The 17,512-nt window shown below is 43.0% G+C and overlaps 1 protein-coding gene across 1 annotated transcript in view; it reads left to right on the top strand.

Moving 5' to 3' along the window:
• Nucleotides 1-17,220, top strand: part of LOC114647656 (collectin-46-like) — a 61,242-nt gene extending 44,022 nt beyond the window's left edge. Inside the window, exons 9-10 of the mRNA XM_028796262.2 lie at nt 4,818-4,901; nt 16,639-17,220. Coding sequence (XP_028652095.2) covers nt 4,818-4,901; nt 16,639-17,015 — 461 coding nt within the window. The 3' untranslated portion in view covers nt 17,016-17,220. The remainder of the gene's footprint in view (nt 1-4,817; nt 4,902-16,638) is intronic.
• Nucleotides 17,221-17,512: the final 292 nt, after the last annotated feature.

Raw genomic sequence — 17,512 nt, 5'->3', positions numbered from 1 at the left:
TTCGTTGCTTGTTTTGACTCTTTTCCGTTTAAACATCTATCCTCTGGTTCTCTCTTAAAAAATCTGAAAGCACACTGACGTATCAGGAATGGTGACAAAGATCCTGCAAAGTATTAGGGAACTAGCTGTGGATTTATTACTATTGGGAACTGAAGTCACAAACATAGCAGAAAAGATGTAAAATCATCTATAAGACCCATAAAAGTAGGCCAGGACTTTCACTGACCAACCCAGAAGTGGCTCACCCAGACCAGCTTATCCCAACTACTAACAGTAGGCCTTTCAACCTGGCTAGGCTCAAAATTGGACAAAGTGGAATTTTAAAGTTCAAAAAGTCCGACTTAGCATAAGCCACCATAATTTGGGGTATTTATAAGAAATGTAATGAGTTACTTCATGGGACAGAAGTACGTAATAAACAAGAATGGTTGAATCAGACATTTGAAATAGTAAAATGTGTGCTTCAATTCAATTATTTAAAGTCTAAACATTCTTCATTATAAAAGAAATTTGTCTTTATTTCACCCTCTCACTGGGGGGACTATATTCCTAGGAAAGGATCAAAAATCAAAATTAACAACATATTCATAATCCCTGACCTTGAAATAGTCTAAAACGATACCACACATGCTTATCCTTGAAATCTGTCATTTGCAATCTTCTAGGAGTGTCTCTTAGAGTGCTAGGACCACCATTAAGGAACCAAATATCAAATATATTATCATATCCGGGATCAGCAACCTCGAAATCGCATAAACGACATTCCACTTGCCTATGTTACCAATCCCCATTTTTTCGATGTTTTATGAAAAGGAGTAACTTTGACACCTCGTATCTCAATAGGGGGTGAACCCCTGGGGTCGGTTGATGTGTTATGCAATTCACGCCCATTTTACTGAAGACACCCACTGGTTTATCACAAGGGTTAATTTCCAACACAAAATATGGACCAAAAATGGCCTAAAACTTGGGTTTTTTTGGTGTCTGGAGAGCTACAAATAGAGGGAACCCCAGAAAACATCTTGCATAAACCAGACATCCAGACGAGTTTAATGGTATATCATATGTGGGGGTTTTCTTGTACCGTTGTACAAAAAAAAAATCACTGAAGAGATTTTGTTATATTGATTAGTTATATCCGTCTGTAATAAGTTTATATGTGTCACTGTGCTCTGTACAAATATTTTAAATCTGTTTTTCTTTTCTTTCTACATGCACAGCTGAGCCAGATTTAGTACAAAGGGGCTCAGCATTTAGAACTGCTAGGCCAAGCATAGGACTAGATAGACAGAGACAAATGGGCGACGTGCACTATTTCTGTGTGTTAGAGTCAGCATGTCTCTCTTTGCCTTGTTTGGAATGGCATGATTTACCTAAGTGTGGGCCTGCACGTGGAGAAAGAGTAAAAAGCCTTGGAACATTTCCTGGCACACCTTTGAAGCCGAAAGAGAGAGATGGGAGATAACGTCATCTGATCCTGAAAATCCTTCCAGCGCAGCAACGAAAATGGCAGACTGTATACATCGAGATCCCACTTCGATAATAGTCTTGCTATGTCTTCCTCATCCGTTATGCCGCGTAAATCGTCATTAAAGAAAGCTAAGTTATTTTCTCTTATGTGATTTCTTATTTCCGTATCACTATGGGAGGGGTATCTCCTTTTAATATTAGATAAATAAATAGATAGATACTTTATTAATCCCAAGGGGAAATTCACATACTCCAGCAGCAGCATACTGATAAAAACAATATCAAAATAAAGAGTGATAAAAAATGCAGGTATAAAAGACAAAAACTTTGTATAATGTTAACGTTTACCCCCCCAAGTGGAATTGAAGAGTCGCGTAGTGTGATGGATGAACGATCTCCTCAGTGTGTCAGTGGAGCAGGACGGTGACAGCAGTCTGTCGCTGAAGCTGCTCCTCTGTCTGGAGATGATCCTGTTCAGTGGATGCAGTGGATTCTCCATGATTGACAGGAGTCTGCTCAGCGCCCATCGCTCTGCCACAGATGTCAAACTGTCCAGCTCCGTGCCTACAATAGAGCCTGCCTTCCTCACCAGTTTGTCCAGGCGTGAGGCGTCCCTCTTCTTTATGCTGCCTCCCCAGCACACCACCGCGTAGAAGAGGGCATTCGTCACAACCGTCTGATAGAACATCTGCAGCATCTTATTGCAGATGTTGAAGGACGCCAGCCTTCTAAGGAAGTATAGCTGGCTCTGTCCTCTCTTGCACAGAGCATCAGTATTGGCAGTGAAGTTCAGTTTATCACCCAGCTGCACTCCCAGGTATTTATAGGTCTGCACCCTCTGCACCCTCTGCACCTCTGATGATCATGGGGTCCATGAGGGGCCTGGTCCTCCTAAAATCCACCACCGGCTCCTTGGTTTTGCTGGTGTTCAGTTGTAGGTGGTTTGTGTCACACCATTTAACAAAGTCCTTGATTAGGTTACTATACTCCTCCTCCTGCCCATTCCTGATGCAGTCCATGATAGCAGTGTCGTCAGTGAACTTCTGCACGTGGCAGGACTCCAAGCTGTATTGGAAGTCCGATGTATATAGGCTGAACAGGACCGGAGAAAGTACCACAATGTCAGACCTGCAGTTCCCGAGACGCACATACTGAGGTCTGTCTGTAAGATAGTCCACGATCCATGCCACCAGGTATGAATCTACTCCCATCTCTGTCAGCTTGTCCCTAAGGAGCAGAGGTTGGATGGTGTTGAAGGTGCTAGAGAAGTCCAGAAACATAATTCTTACAGCACCACTGCCTCTGTCCAAGTGGGAGAGGGATCGGTGTAGCATGTAGATGATGGCATCCTCCGCTCCCACCTTCTTATTATATCTATATAGTGTCGGGTTACTAAAGACGCCACAATTACAAAAGAACTTATCCCAACCATGGAGTTAACGCCCCCTAGAGGAAAACACCATCCCATAAAGATTCCAGATTCCATCCCATCCATCCATTTTCCAACCTGTTGAATCTGAACACAGGGTCACGGGGGTCTGCTGGAGCCAATCCCAGCCAACACAGGGCACAAGGCAGGAACCAATCCCAGGCAGGGTGCCAACCCACCACAGGACACACACAAACACACCCACACCAATTTAGAATCGCCAATGCACCTAACCTGCGTGTCTTTAGACTGTGGGAGGAAACCGGAGTGCCCGGAGGAAACCCACACAGACACGGGGAGAACATGCAAACTCCACGCAGGGAGGACCCAGGAAGTGAACCCAGGTCCCCCAACTGCAAGGCAGCAGTGCTACCCACTGCGCCACCGTGCCACACAATCTCCAGGTTGCAATTTCCAAATATGTTCTTTATTACAACAACATCTCCGTCTCATCACTCTCGCTCTAAGAACTCTCCTCTTATCCCTTACCCATATCTTTATATATCATTTCCTACACTGCCACCTACTGTCCAAAAGTAATAACATTAATGACACAACATAATAGATTTCAAAGTGTTTAGAAGTAATTTTTATGAACGCAAAATATCAACATGTGCCTCACAAGAGGGAGAAATTGTGAAAACTCTGCCTTGTGAGCAAAAGATGTCTGTTATATATTTTAGATTTTGATTCATCTCAGGCCGCCATGTTTTATCCCATTGTCTAGGTAGCTTTCCCATCACTGGGGGGGGGGGGGGGTGTCCTCCGGGGTCATGACCCACAATTAATTTCAATGATGGGGTTACAAGATCTCCCGATTCACTGTATTGTCATCCTAGCTGCGGATAACAAATCTTGCTTTGTGCCTTTATAAAGAATTTTTCATTGTTGATCTCTGATGTAGAAACGAGTACATTAGAGGGTCAGTTCAAGTTGGACGGTTGGGAGACAAAGTCAGAGAGGCGAGATTGTGTTGGTTTGGACATGTGCAGAGGAGAGATGCTGGGAAGGGTGCGAAGGATAGAGCTGCCAGGCAAGAGAAGAGGAAGGCCTAAGAGAAGGTTTATGGATGTGGTGAGAGAGGACATGCAGTTGATGGGGGTAACAGAGCAAGATGATGAGGACAGCAAGAGATGGAACAAAATGATCCGCTGTGGCCACCCCTAACGGGAGCAGCCAAAAGAAGAAGAAGCTTTAGTTTTGACGCTCTGGTTTTCTTGATCTCCAAGTCCTGACCTTTTCTTATGTGTTTTGTCTACTATCCCAGTTGATCTTTTAAATCGAATCAGCTTACTGTCACAACTGCGTCATGGTGGCTATTTAAAACGTTATGACGTGCGACTTCTGGTAACTGCTTCCCAGCAACATGGACTCACAGTGCAATGGGAGAATGTGAATGTTTTCTAAAAATGTCAAAAACACAATGAAGCAAAGGATTAATATAACCCCTAGATGAGTAGATGGAAAACTTCAACTTACATGACAGATCATCACCATGTTTAATATGAGTTACGCTTTCTTGTCAAGTCACGTAGAGCATGTGTGGAGAGACCTGATGGTGGTCGTTTACAGATGCTGCCCGTCCAATCTGATGGAACTTGAGAGAGTTCAGTTTTTGATTTTTGATAAATCTGAAACCTTTCTGAAAACACATTTTCACTTTGTCATTCTGGGTTATTGAGAGTAGATTGATGGGCAAAAATTGCCAATTTATCAATTTAATATTAAATCTACCAACAGTAAATTGTGCAGAAAGAGAAGAGGTCAGAATACTTTATGAATCCACTGTATAAAAACATTATTGACATGCAGTGAATTTTATTTATTTATTTATTTTGCTTGGATTTAGGGTATTGAGTGAAAGTTGCCTCCATGCTTGCTGTGCCCCAGGGTCATCATTTCACTTTGTTCATTTTAGGGCAACCGGCTGATGTGAGGCGCATCGCAGAGCTGGAAGGAGAACTGAGGGCAATGAAAGTCAGCCTCTCCAAACTTGAAAAACGTAAGTGTGCCAGTCGACATTTCATCACAAGTTCTGCTGCAAAAAATAGTTAAAATAAAGCTGTTCTTACTTGTTATTGGCTTCTCACGGGTTTAATAATCTGGACAGCGGGGAACACCAGGGCAGGCTTATAGGGTGTCTTCATTTTTGTGTGGGATTCATCCTTCAATTTCAGATTTCTGTCTCAGAATGTGAATCTTTCCTAAAAATGTCAAAACCACAATGAAGCAAAGGATTAAGATGACCACCAGAGGAACAGATGGAAAACTTCAACTTGTAAGGCAGATCATCGCCATGTTTAATATGAGGTCAAATATGTGGTTGGGATAACTGGTGAGACTGAACTGAGGGTCCTGAGATGGGCTGACCTCTTCTTCAGTTGAGGCCAATGTTGGTGAAACCATCTTCAGCTTCTTAATACCTCTGAATGGAAAAAAAGCAAAGTGAGACAGAAAGACCCGTGAAGTGGAGCAAATGAAGAAACAGATAAGAAAGGCACTATATAAAGTAAAATAGATACATAGATACAGAAAGGCACTATATGTACAGTGCTATATAAAATGAAATAGTGAAATATGGCAGGCACTATATGAAATGAAAACATACACATAGATATAGGACAGATATATAGGTAGGTAGATGGATATAAAGTGAACTATATAAAGTAAAAATAGATACATAGATAATGAAAGGCACTATATAGAACAGATAGATATAAAATGTACTATATCATAAATTACTGTCATAGCTAAGAAGACAATAGATAGACAGATAGATGTGTAAGACACTATATAATAGATAGATAGACAGACAGATAGATATGAAAGGCATTATATAATAGATAGATAAATACAAAGATGTGGAAGGCACTATATAACAGATAGACAGAAAGATAGATAGATGTGGAAGGCACTATATAACAGATAGATAGATAGATAGATAGATAGATAGATAGATAGATAGATAGATAGATAGATAGATAGATAGATAGATAGATAGATAGATAGATAGATAGATAGATAGATAGATGTGGAAGGCACTATATACAGTGCATCCGGAAAGTATTCCCAGCGCATCACTTTTTCCACATTTTGTTATGTTACAGCCTTATTCCAAAATGGATTAAATTCATTTTTTTTCCTCAGAATTCTGCACACAACAACCCATAATGATAACATTAAAAAAGTTTATTTGAGGTTTTTGCAAATTATTAAAATAAAAAAACTGAGAAATCCCATGTACATAAGTATTCACAGCCTTTGCTCAATACTTTGTCGATGCACCTTTGGCAGCAATTCCAGTCTCAAGTCTTTTTGAATATGATGCCACAAGCTTGGCACACCTATCCTTGGCCAGTTACACTCATTCCTCTTTGCAGCACCTCTCAAGCTCCATCAGGTTGGATGGGAAGCGTCGGTGCACAGCCATTTTAAGATCTCTCCAGAGATGTTCAATCGGATTCAAGTCTGGGCTCTGGCTGGCCACTCAAGGACATTCACAGAGTTGTCCTGAAGCCACTCCTTTGATATCTTGGCTGTGTGTTTAGGGTCATTGTCCTGCTGAAAGATGAACCGTCGCCCCAGTCTGAGGTCAAGAGCGCTCTGGAGCAGGTTTTCATCCAGGATGTCTCTGTACATTGCTGCAGTCATCTTTCCCTTTATCCTGACTAGTCTCCCAGTCCCTGCCGCTGAAAAACATCCCCACAGCATGATGCTGCCACCACCATGCTTCACTGTAGGGATGGTATTGGCCTGGTGATGAGCGGTGCCTGGTTTCCTCCAAACGTGACGCCTGGCATTCACACCAAAGAGTTCAATCTTTGTCTCATCAGACCAGAGAATTTTCTTTCTCATAGTCTGAGGGTCCTTCAGGTGCCTTTTGGCAAACTCCAGGCGGGATGCCATGTGCCTTTTACTAAGGAGTGGCTTCCGTCTGGCCACTCTACCATACAGGCCTGATTGGTGGATTACTGCAGAGATGGTTGTCCTTTTGGAAGGTTCTCCTCTCTCCACAGAGGACCTCTGGAGCTCTGACAGAATGACCATTGGGTTCTTGGTCACCTCCCTGACTAAGGCCCTTCTCCCCCGATCGCTCAGTTTAGATGGCCGGCCAGCTCTAGGAAGAGACCTGGTGGTTTCGAACTTCTTCCACTTACGGATGATGGAGGCCACTGTGCTCATTGGAACCTTCAAAGCAGCAGAACTTTTTATGTAACCTTCCCCAGATTTGTGCCTCGAGACAATCTTGTCTCGGAGGTCTACAGACAATTCCTTTGACTTCATGCTTGGTTTGTGCTCTGACATGAACTGTCAACTGTGGGACCTTATATAGACAGGTGTGTGCCTTTCCAAATCATGTCCAGTCAACTGAATTTACCACAGGTGGACTCCAATTAAGCTGCAGAAACATCTCAAGGATGATCAGGAGACACAGGATGCACCTGAGCTCAATTTTGAGCTTCATGGCAAAGGCTGTGAATACTTATGGACATGTGCTTTCTCAATTTTTTTATTTTTAATAAATTTGCAAAAATCTCAAGTAAACTTTTTTCATGTTGTCATTATGGGGTGTTGTGTATAGAATTCTGAGGAAAAAAATGAATTTAATCCATTTTGGAATAAGGCTGTAACATAACAAAATGTGGAAAAAGTGATGCGCTGGGAATACTTTCCAGATGCACTGTAACAGATAGATACATAGAAAGATGTGGAAGGCACTATATAACAGATAGATAGATAGATAGATAGATAGATAGATAGATAGATAGATAGATAGATAGATAGATAGATAGATAGATAGATAGATAGAGGTCATTATTGTAACATGTACAGAACACAGTGAGATTCTTATTTGCCTGTACTAATCAATTTGCCCCAGATCACCCCTCTTCAGAGCCATAATTAGCTAGCAGAACTTATCTTACCTCAAAACGTCTGCATTCCTTATATGCTAAACCTTTAAGAGACATATTGGATAAGTGTATCCTAAAAACTGAAAGTAATATGTTCTTATTTTCAAAGCAATTTTTGCAAACAATGAACAATACCAATTCCAATAAAGTTGCGACAGTATTGAAAATGTCATTGTCTCACTAAAAAACGAACCGTCTCTCAGGGCACAGGTTTCTTGCAAACTGAATCAGAATTTCTTCCGGGATTCTCCCATATTTTACTGCATTTATTTTTTCCCCTTAGAGCCTTTAGGACCTGCTGCAGAGAAGCATCCCCACACTCTGATGCTGCCAGCACTGCGCTTCTTGGTGAAGAATCAGCCTAGTCGCTCTCCTCTAGACTTTCCCTAGTGCTGCTATGTCTTTTTTGTAATACAGAAACCAATACTGAACATAATGCTACATGTGACGCCTCACTAATGTGTTACAAAACTTAAACATAACCTCCCTTGACTTTTACCTTGCAGGCGCTAAATAACTTAACATCCTATTAGACTTCTTGATCACTTTTGTATGCAAACTGGATGTAGACAGTGACGATTCTTCTCATAAGGAGTACTTTCAATTGTCAGACCTCCCATTGTGTATTCAAACCTCACATTTTTACATGCACATGTAACAATTTACATTTAGTGACATTAAATTTTATCTGCCACAAATCTACCCAAGCCTGTCTGCTGTCCAAGTCCCTCTTTGATGATTTAACAGATTCCAGATTATCTGCCAATCAAACTATCTCGGTTTCATCTGTAAACTTAACCATCTTATTGACTGACGTTCTTATCAGATCATTTATGTATATTAAAGTGAGTAGTAGCCCCAGCACTAACTCCTGAGGGACACCATGTTTACCATGTTGAGTATCTGCTTGATCTTCTCGTCCCTAATTTCTTTCCATTAATTTACCTGTGATACCTCATCACCCTTTTCCTACAACTGGATAATATTTTGTAGCCTCCAGACTTTAGGAATTTCCCCAGTGTGCAGAAACTTGAAAAAAATTATGTGCCATTGTTTTATATCGGCGCTCACAAAGTTCCTTAAGCACTCTTTGATAAATGTTATCTGGCCCTGGTAACATTTTAGATTTCAGCCTACTTAATCTCAGCAGCACTTCTCTCTCTACCATTTCCAACTTTTTAAGTACATCCTTAGCAGTTCCTGTTAGATTTGGAAGTTACCCGACTTTTTCACATTGAAAGAGCAAGACAAGATAAAATCAGGGTTTGGGGGCACCTTGCAGCAAACCCTGTTTAACTAATTGAATAAAAAATAAAATAACAAACAAACAAACAAACAAATAAATAAATAAAACGCATGTTAAATGCAGAGAAAGCTCTCCCAAGAACAGAGTCCTCTTAGGTGACTGACAAGAAGGCAGTTCCTGCGATTGTGACTTAAGCTGGCAGGAAGAGGTGGGTCCAGATGGGCGGACCCAGGAAGTGATGTTGGAGGATGGGAGCTGTCAATCTTCCTTTCTGCAGCAGGAGGGAAAGAGAGGCAGTTATCACACAGCGCCAACCCCTGGATCATCTGAGAATTGCCATCACCAAAGCCCTCAGATTACAACACATATACAGTAAACTCCAATAAAGTTCCAGTTCAGAGTGCAGGGTAGTGTGATTTCATTCTTGTGATTTAAGGTACAAGAAGGATTATTGCCGATTTTATATGTTATTATAACTGTATGTTGAAACTGAAAGTTCTTCTGTTTTGTTCTGGATTTGTAAATATGAAAAGTAGGAAACTTGAATGGTAAACTGGCCATTTTCTCAACTTTCCGCATGCATAGAAGTAAAAGCTCTTGAACATGTGGTTATCTTAGTGCTTACACACCCCATGAACATGTGGTCTGTCAAAGTGATATCAGACAGAGAGTGGTTATTGTGGTTGACCTTGGCCATGAAAAGCTTTAACAAGTCATCAGTTCAAAGTAAAAGTAATGAATTTAGAGAACTAGAGGGGCGGCACGGTGGCGCAGTGGGTAGCACTGCTGCCTCGCACTTGGGAGATCTGGGGACCTGGGTTCGCTTCCCGGGTCCTCCCTGCGTGGAGTTTGCATGTTCTCCCCGTGTCTGCATGGGTTTCCTCTGGGCGCTCCGGTTTCCTCACACAGTCCAAAGACATGCTGGTTAGGTGGATTGGCGATTCTGGATTGGCCCTAGTGTGTGCTTGGTGTGTGGGTGTGTTTGTGTGTGTCCTGCGGTGGGTTGGCACCCTGCCCGGGATTGGTTCCCTGCCTTGTGCCCTGTGTTGGCTGGGATTGGCTCCAGCAGACCCCCGTGACCCTGTGTTCAGATTCAGCGGTTTGGAAAATGGATGGATGGATGGAGAACTAGAACCAGGAAGAACATAATCACCATGCCATGAAATGCTGAAATGTAACCTTCAGTGACTGGGTGTGTCGTCCAGACACGAAACAAGACTTTATTCCCCAGCCAGGTGGGGAACCCTGGTGGAAACATGACATCAGTGCAGTGTGGAGCACACCATAGGATCCCCTCAAATGAAAGTGGCGATGTCTGGATGCATCAGGTGGGAGCTGCTCTACCAGCCAATGGATGACTGCAGCGCCTTGATTACATATGTATGAGGTTCATTTGCATAGTTCACATATGGTTGTTTTGAAGCGGTAATTGGGAGGGTACTCAAGGTGTCCCAACCATTTCTATGAGTTATCTCTCATAGTCTGCCCACCAGTCACAACAGACAATGATCTGGTGCAGGATTTGAACATCCCAGACTAGATCTGGGATATAGTAGGGCTTCATAATGTGAACTGATGTACACATTGCTAAACATTTTTAAACTCATTTTATCCAATTTATGCTCACAGATGCTAAGTGTAAAGTCGGAAGCAGCCCTGGACAAGACACCAATCCATCGCTGGGGCCTCTGATGCACACACAGATACACACACAGTCTCGCACACACAGAGACTTGAATGACATTTATCTTCTTCTTCTTTTTTCGGCTGCTCCCGTTAGGGGTTGCCACAGCAGATCATCTTTTTCCAGATCTTCCTGTCCTCGTCATCTTGCTCTGTCACACCCATCACCTGTATGTCCTCTCTCACCACATCCATAAACCTTCTCTTAGGCCTTCCTCTTCTCCTCTTCCGTGGCAGCTCTATCCTTAGCACCCTTCTCCCAATATACTCAACATCTCTCTGCACACAAACCAATGCAATCTCACCTCTCTGACTTTGTCTCCTAACCGTCCAACCTGAGCTGACCCTCTAAAGTCCTCATTTCTAATCCTGACCATCCTCGTCACACCCAATGCAAATCTTAGTATCTTAACTCTGCCACCATCCAGCTCTGTCTCCTGCTTTTCTGGTCAGTGCCACCAGTCTCCAGCCCATATAACGTTTATACATCTGCTTAATTAAAATCAGGGACACAGTCAGCCAGAGCCTTACAAGAACTTTCTTATTGTTTTTCCTCTTCATCTTTTCCCACTTCTTGGTCCTGCGTCTCCTTGCCAGTTCAGACCCTTTTCCTTCAGATCTCCTTTGACTTTATCCATCCACGTCTACTTTGGTCTCCCTCTCTGTCTCTTCCCTGGACTTCAATTCCCAATCCTCTTTGGCCACAAATTCCTTGTGTCTCCTCATCACGTGTCCATACCACCATTCCTACTTTCCTGTACTTTCTTAGATATCTCTCCCACTTTTGTCTAATTTCTTATTCTGTCCTTTTTGTAACTCCACACATCCATCTCCATATTTTCATTTCTGCCCACATCCAACTTCTTCTCCTGCGCTCCCTTGACTGCCCACGTCTCAGCTCCATACATCATTTCCGGTCTCACTACTGTCTTAAAAACCTGATCTTAACCTTCACCTGAATTCTTTTCTGCACAATATCCTCCTGATACCTTCTTCCAATTGTTCCACCCTCACTGCACTCTGTGGGTTATCTCTTCATCAAATTCTCCATCTTGGCTACTTCTGATCCTAAATATTTAAACTTCTCAACTGCTTTTCAATGGCTTTTCAATGGCTCTCCATGCAGGCTAACTTCTGAATCCTGATCATCATTAAACCTCAAATCTTCCTATTTATCTTCAACCCTCTGTCTATTCCTCCTCTTCAAATCCCTCCTCCATTCCTCAGGCTTCCTTTCACTTCCTCCTTTCAGGTGCTAACACAACACAATGTCAACCACACAAAGGCCTGCACTTGGGGGGGAACTGCTCTTTTATGCCACAACTCAACACATCCATAAACAGATCAAAAAGGTCAGGGACTTCAAGAAGACCCCTGGTGCAACTTGAACTGGGATACTTGTCTGTTACCCCAACACTGCTCTTAACTCATGTTCTTCACTCCTACAATCCTCACACACTTCTCTTGTCGTCCTTTCTCTCTTGAGCACCTCCAGACCTCGTTGATGCAGCGCCTTCACCAAATCGAATGACAATCATATTCAGACCTTTCTGCTTTTCTTGATGCTTGTCTATGAGTTGGCTCACTGCAAAGACTGCATCAGTTGTTCCTCTCCCTGGCATATAAACAAAACTGCTCCCCCTCTTATGGTGGTCTCTTCTCTAAGCCTTCGTTCTAAAACCCTTTCCGAAACTTTCATCGTGTTTGACTTCAGCTTTATCCCTCTATACGAGTAGTTTCTACCAGTCCTAAATAATTATCCAACTCCTTATAAATAGCTGCTGATAAGTAACGTAGGATCAAGCATGAGCCAAACGCATACGCAAAAAGTAATCTCTCAGTCCAAAAAGGTTAAATTTTAATATGGGTTCCGTGAAAATTCAAAGCAAAACCGTCCACACAAGAATAGAGAAAAGTTTGTTACAGTGCATCCAGAAAGTATTCCCAGCGAATCACTTTTTCCACATTTTGTTATGTTACAAGCCTTATTCCAAAATGGATTAAATTCATTTTTTTCCTCTGAATTCTACACACAACACCCCGTAATGACAACGTGAAAAAACGTTTACTTGAGATTTTTGCAATTTATTAAAAATAAAAAATTGAGAAAGCACATGTACATAAGTAATCACAGCCTTTGCCATGAAGCTCAAAATTGAGCTCAGATTGCAATCCTGTTTCCCCTGATCATCCTTGAGATGTTTTCTGCAGCTTCATTGGAGTCTCACCTGTGGTAAATTCAGTTGACTGGACATGATTTGGAAAGGCACACACCTGTCCTATAGAAGGTCCCCACAGTTGACAGTTCATGTCAGACCACAAACAAGCATGAAGTCAAAGGAATTGTCTGTAGACCCACCGAGACAGGATTGTCTCGAGGCACAAATCTGGCGAAGGTGACAGAAAAATTTCTGCTGCTTTGAAGGTCCCAATGAGCACAGTGGCCTCCATCATCCATAAGTGGAAGACATTCAAAACCACCAGGACTCTTCCTAGAGCTGGCCGGCCATCTAAACTGAGCGATCGGGGGAGAAGGGCCTTAGTCAGGGAGGTGACCAAGAACCCGATGGTTCACTCTAGTCAGAGCTCCAGAGGTCCCTCTGTGGGGAGAGGAGAATCTTCCAGAAGGACAATCATCTCTTCAGTAATCCACCAATCAGATGGCCTGAATGGTAGAGTGGCCAGACGGAAGCCAACTCCTTAGTTAAAAGGCAACATGGCAGCTTGCCTGGAGTTTGCCAAAAGGCACCTGAAGGACTCTCAGACCATGAGAAAGAAAATTCTCTAGTCTGATGAGACAAAGATTGAACTCTTTGGTGTGAATGCCAGGCGTCATGTTTGGAGGAAACCAGGCACTGCTCATCACCAGGCCAATACCATCCCTACAGTGAAGCATGGTGGTGGCATCATCATGCTGTGGGGATGTTTTTCAGCGGCAGGGACTGGGAGACTAGTCAGGATAAAGGGAAAGATGGACTGCAGCAATGTACAGAGACATCCTGGATGAAAACCTGCTCCAGAGCGCTCTTGACCTCACACTGGGGCGATGGTTCATCTTTCAGCAGGACAACAACCCTAAGCACACAGCCAAGATATCAAAGGAGTGGCATCAGGACAACTCTGTGAATGTCCTTGAGTGGCCCAGCCAGAGCCCAGACTTGAATCCGATTGAACATCTCTGGAGAGATCTTAAAATGGCTTGTGCACCGACGCTTCCCATCCAACCTGATGGAGCTTGAGAGGTGTTTTGCAAAGAGGAATGGGGCCAAACTGGCCAAGGAATAGGTGTGCCAAGCTTGTGGCATCATATTCAACAAGACCTTGAGGCTGGAATTGCTGCCCAAAGGTGCATCGACAAAGTATTGAGCAAAGGCTGTGATACTTATGGACATGGGGATATCTCAGTTTTTCAGTTTAATAAATTTGCAAAAACCTCAAGTAAACTTTTTTCACGTTGTCATTATGGGGTGTGTGTGTGTAGAATTCTGAGGAAAAAAATGAATTGAATCCATTTTGGAATAAGGCTGTAACATAACAAAATGTGGAAAAAGTGATGCGCTGTGAATACTTTCCGGATGCACTGTACATAAGGTAGAATGAAAGGAAAAATGTTTCTTCTTGTTAAACTTCAAATGTTTCCATGCTTACTGTAAGATGAGTATTTCTCCGGTCTCGGCTTCACATTCTGTACGGTTCTAAAGCTATGGCCTCTGCACATACAACTGAGTACGCTAAGGCCCGGTTTGAAACTGTGTGCCCTCCATGCCTGGCACACAATGCAAGGCAGGTCACTAACTGAGACTACTCTATGGTCAGAGGGACAACAAATAGTTTGAATATGCCAATGCAATTCAGCTTGTGGGGGTTATAAGAACCTCCCATAGACTATGCACTAATTTATAGGCAAACATTTAATATAACTTAAATAACTAGCAAATACACTTACACCGTTGGTATTCTCTACTGTTCATAAATTTGCTGTTTTAGATTCCACAGCACTTCTCCGCCCTCTTCTCCTAAACTCTTCTCCACTTCTACTGGTATTTCATCCCGTCCCGTAGCCTTACCATTTTTCATTCTTTTCTGTGCCTCCTTTACTTCCTCCCTCCTAATTCTTGCTACCAATGCTGAATGTCGTACTCCATCCCCAAATACCACCCCTGGATTTTCTTCAATCGACATCTTTTCAATGTACCTTGTCAATGAATGGACGCGTGAGGGCGCTGTTGCCCCGTGAAACCCAACAGACAGATGCAGACACTGGTTTAAAAGCACCCAGAAGTATTTTTATTTTCTTCTTCAAAGTGCCATAAAGCACCTTCACCACCATAAACAAGCAATAACTATAATAAATGCATACTATTAACCACAATAATTCTCCTCCTCTCCTCCCAGCAGCTCTGTCACACTCCCTCCCAACTCCAGCTTTCTTTGATGGGTCTCTCATAGTCCTTTAAATAGTCCTTGACCCGGAAGTGCTCCTGTCCTTCTGTCCATGTGATTTAATAGAAATTCCGGGTCAGATGAAGACTTGCATTTTTCTTCAGCCCGGAAGTACTTCTGTCCTTCCATCCCCGTGACTTGGGAGTACTTCCGGGATATAGGGAAAATAAAAATCTCTGCGTCTCCCTGCATTGTCAGACAATGGCACCAACAGCACCAAGCAGGGCTGTGAAGCTGAACTCCATCTCCCATGGTGCCCTGTGGGAAACCGGGGAACTTCAATGCTGCAGGGAAGACACCATCTAGTGCCTTGGATGTGTCGGCCGTCCATCTCAACCTCTTCCATCTATTCTTGATACTTCATTCTCACGTTAGGCTCATCTTTCATTTGCTTTATCTGTTCCTTCCCAGTCGTGTTCCTCGTCTTCACTCTTCTGCACCTCCTTCTCTCTCCCTCTTTTGTCTTCAGTTTTTCATTCACCTCCTCCAAAGCCTGTCCCTGAGCTCTTGCCACTGCCCTCTTTGCCTCCTTGTTTGTCTGCCAATACATTTCTTGATCTTCCTCCCTGCCTGACTGGTACCACATCTTCCTTGCCTCCTCCTTTGCCTTTATCTCTGTTCCACCACCATGTCCCTTTGTCCCCATGTGGACTCCTTCCTGTTGTCTTTCCCAACAACCTGCTCTTAATACGAAGGGGGATGAAGCGGAAGTGGAAAATGGGATGAACCTTAACAAAACTGATCACATCATTTCGCAATGGAGTCTCCACCCTTCTCAATTCACTTGCGCCACCTGCCTGGAAGTAGCAGAATAAAAGGATTTGTCCTCGCAGCTACTCGGGCACCTGAGTAATTGTCGAACAGTCCATGCTGAGGGGTACTACAGTCATTAGTTCATGTTACTGTGACTTGCTGGACACCCCTGTGCTATTCGATCCAAGGGGAGTGCTGTCTCAAAGTGTCCCTTTGCTGCAAGACAATGACACACACTGCTAAGAACACCAAGGCTTGCCTGGAGAAACTGAAGTTTCAGGTGGTGCCACATCCTCTTTATTCTCCAGATTTGGCACCATGTGATTTCCACCTAAAAAAACATCTGGGTGGTCGTCGATTCAAGACAGATGACGATGTGAAGAAAGTGGTACACAAATGGTGGTGAGGACGAGATAAAACCTTTTATTCTGTTGGAATCCCAGCACTTCCAGGTTATTGAGAAGGGAGGAGATGACATTAAGAAATGACAGCATCAGTTTTCTGAAGGTTCGTTCCATTTTCTAATAAATTCCATTTTCTAACTTTAGCTCGACGTCCCCTCATACAATTTATAACCTCACAAAAACCATCGTATTTAATTTCATTTTTCAGCACACCGACCTGATGGAAAAAACAGCTTTTTTATAAATCAATGCATCTGCAATTTGGCTGCTTAATTCAGTCTTCTGGTATGTTCTCAGGTTTCCTCCTCACCACCTGGAAGAGCTACGGACAAAAGAGTTTTGCAACGAGGAACAGTAAGGGGACATTTGAAGGCGGGTTAAGACTGTGTGCCGAAGCAGGTGGGCAAATCGCGATGGCAGCCAACGAGGAGGAGAACAATGCCATTGCTTCCATTCTCAAAACGGGTGAACATGCGTTCATCGGGATTAATGACAGGAAGACGGAGGGCAAATTTGAGGACGTCAATGGGAAGCCGGTGACATTCACTAAGTGGAAATCAGAAGAGCCCAACAATTTTAATGGGAACGAGGACTGCACCATCATAAACTCTGAGGGAATTTGGAACGATATTAACTGTGAAGCAAACTTCATTATTATATGTCAGTTTCAGTGACGTCCATGTTTTTCCAGTGCCCTCCTTGTTTTTCTGTGCACTTGTCACATCTATTGTGATTTGCATGAAGTGATTTATTTCAAATACAATACCACAAACAATGTACGCATGCTTTGTTTTTACTGTATGAAGCAATTTCATGTTTGTCTCTGTTTAGCACACGTGCTGTGAGTCGCACTTTGTAAAATAAACTTTGATTTGCACACGTTTGTGTTCCAAGTTAATTATCCAATCCAATGACATTCATTCATTTCCTTTTGTTAGCTTAAATTTCACAGTTTAAGGGGGTCATCTTAAACACAGGAGGCTTTGGCGCCCCCCTCTGGTAAGGCTGGTCATGTGTTCAGAGTTAATGCACAGTAAAGACATTTTCACACTCCTAGTCCATTTGCTTTGTTCCAAATCAGGGAAAGTGGCGTTCCTGTGTTTCAGTTTCCAGTGTGATGGACGGTCGGCAGCTCAACCCTTGTGGGACACCCAAAGAGTGAAAGAATGGG

The sequence above is a fragment of the Erpetoichthys calabaricus genome, chromosome 3 (assembly GCF_900747795.2).
Source record: "Erpetoichthys calabaricus chromosome 3, fErpCal1.3, whole genome shotgun sequence".
NCBI classification, from domain to species: Eukaryota; Metazoa; Chordata; class Cladistia; order Polypteriformes; family Polypteridae; genus Erpetoichthys; species Erpetoichthys calabaricus.
The sequence above is the reverse complement of the archived record's forward strand: the minus strand, read 5'-3'. Positions and strand labels throughout refer to the sequence as shown.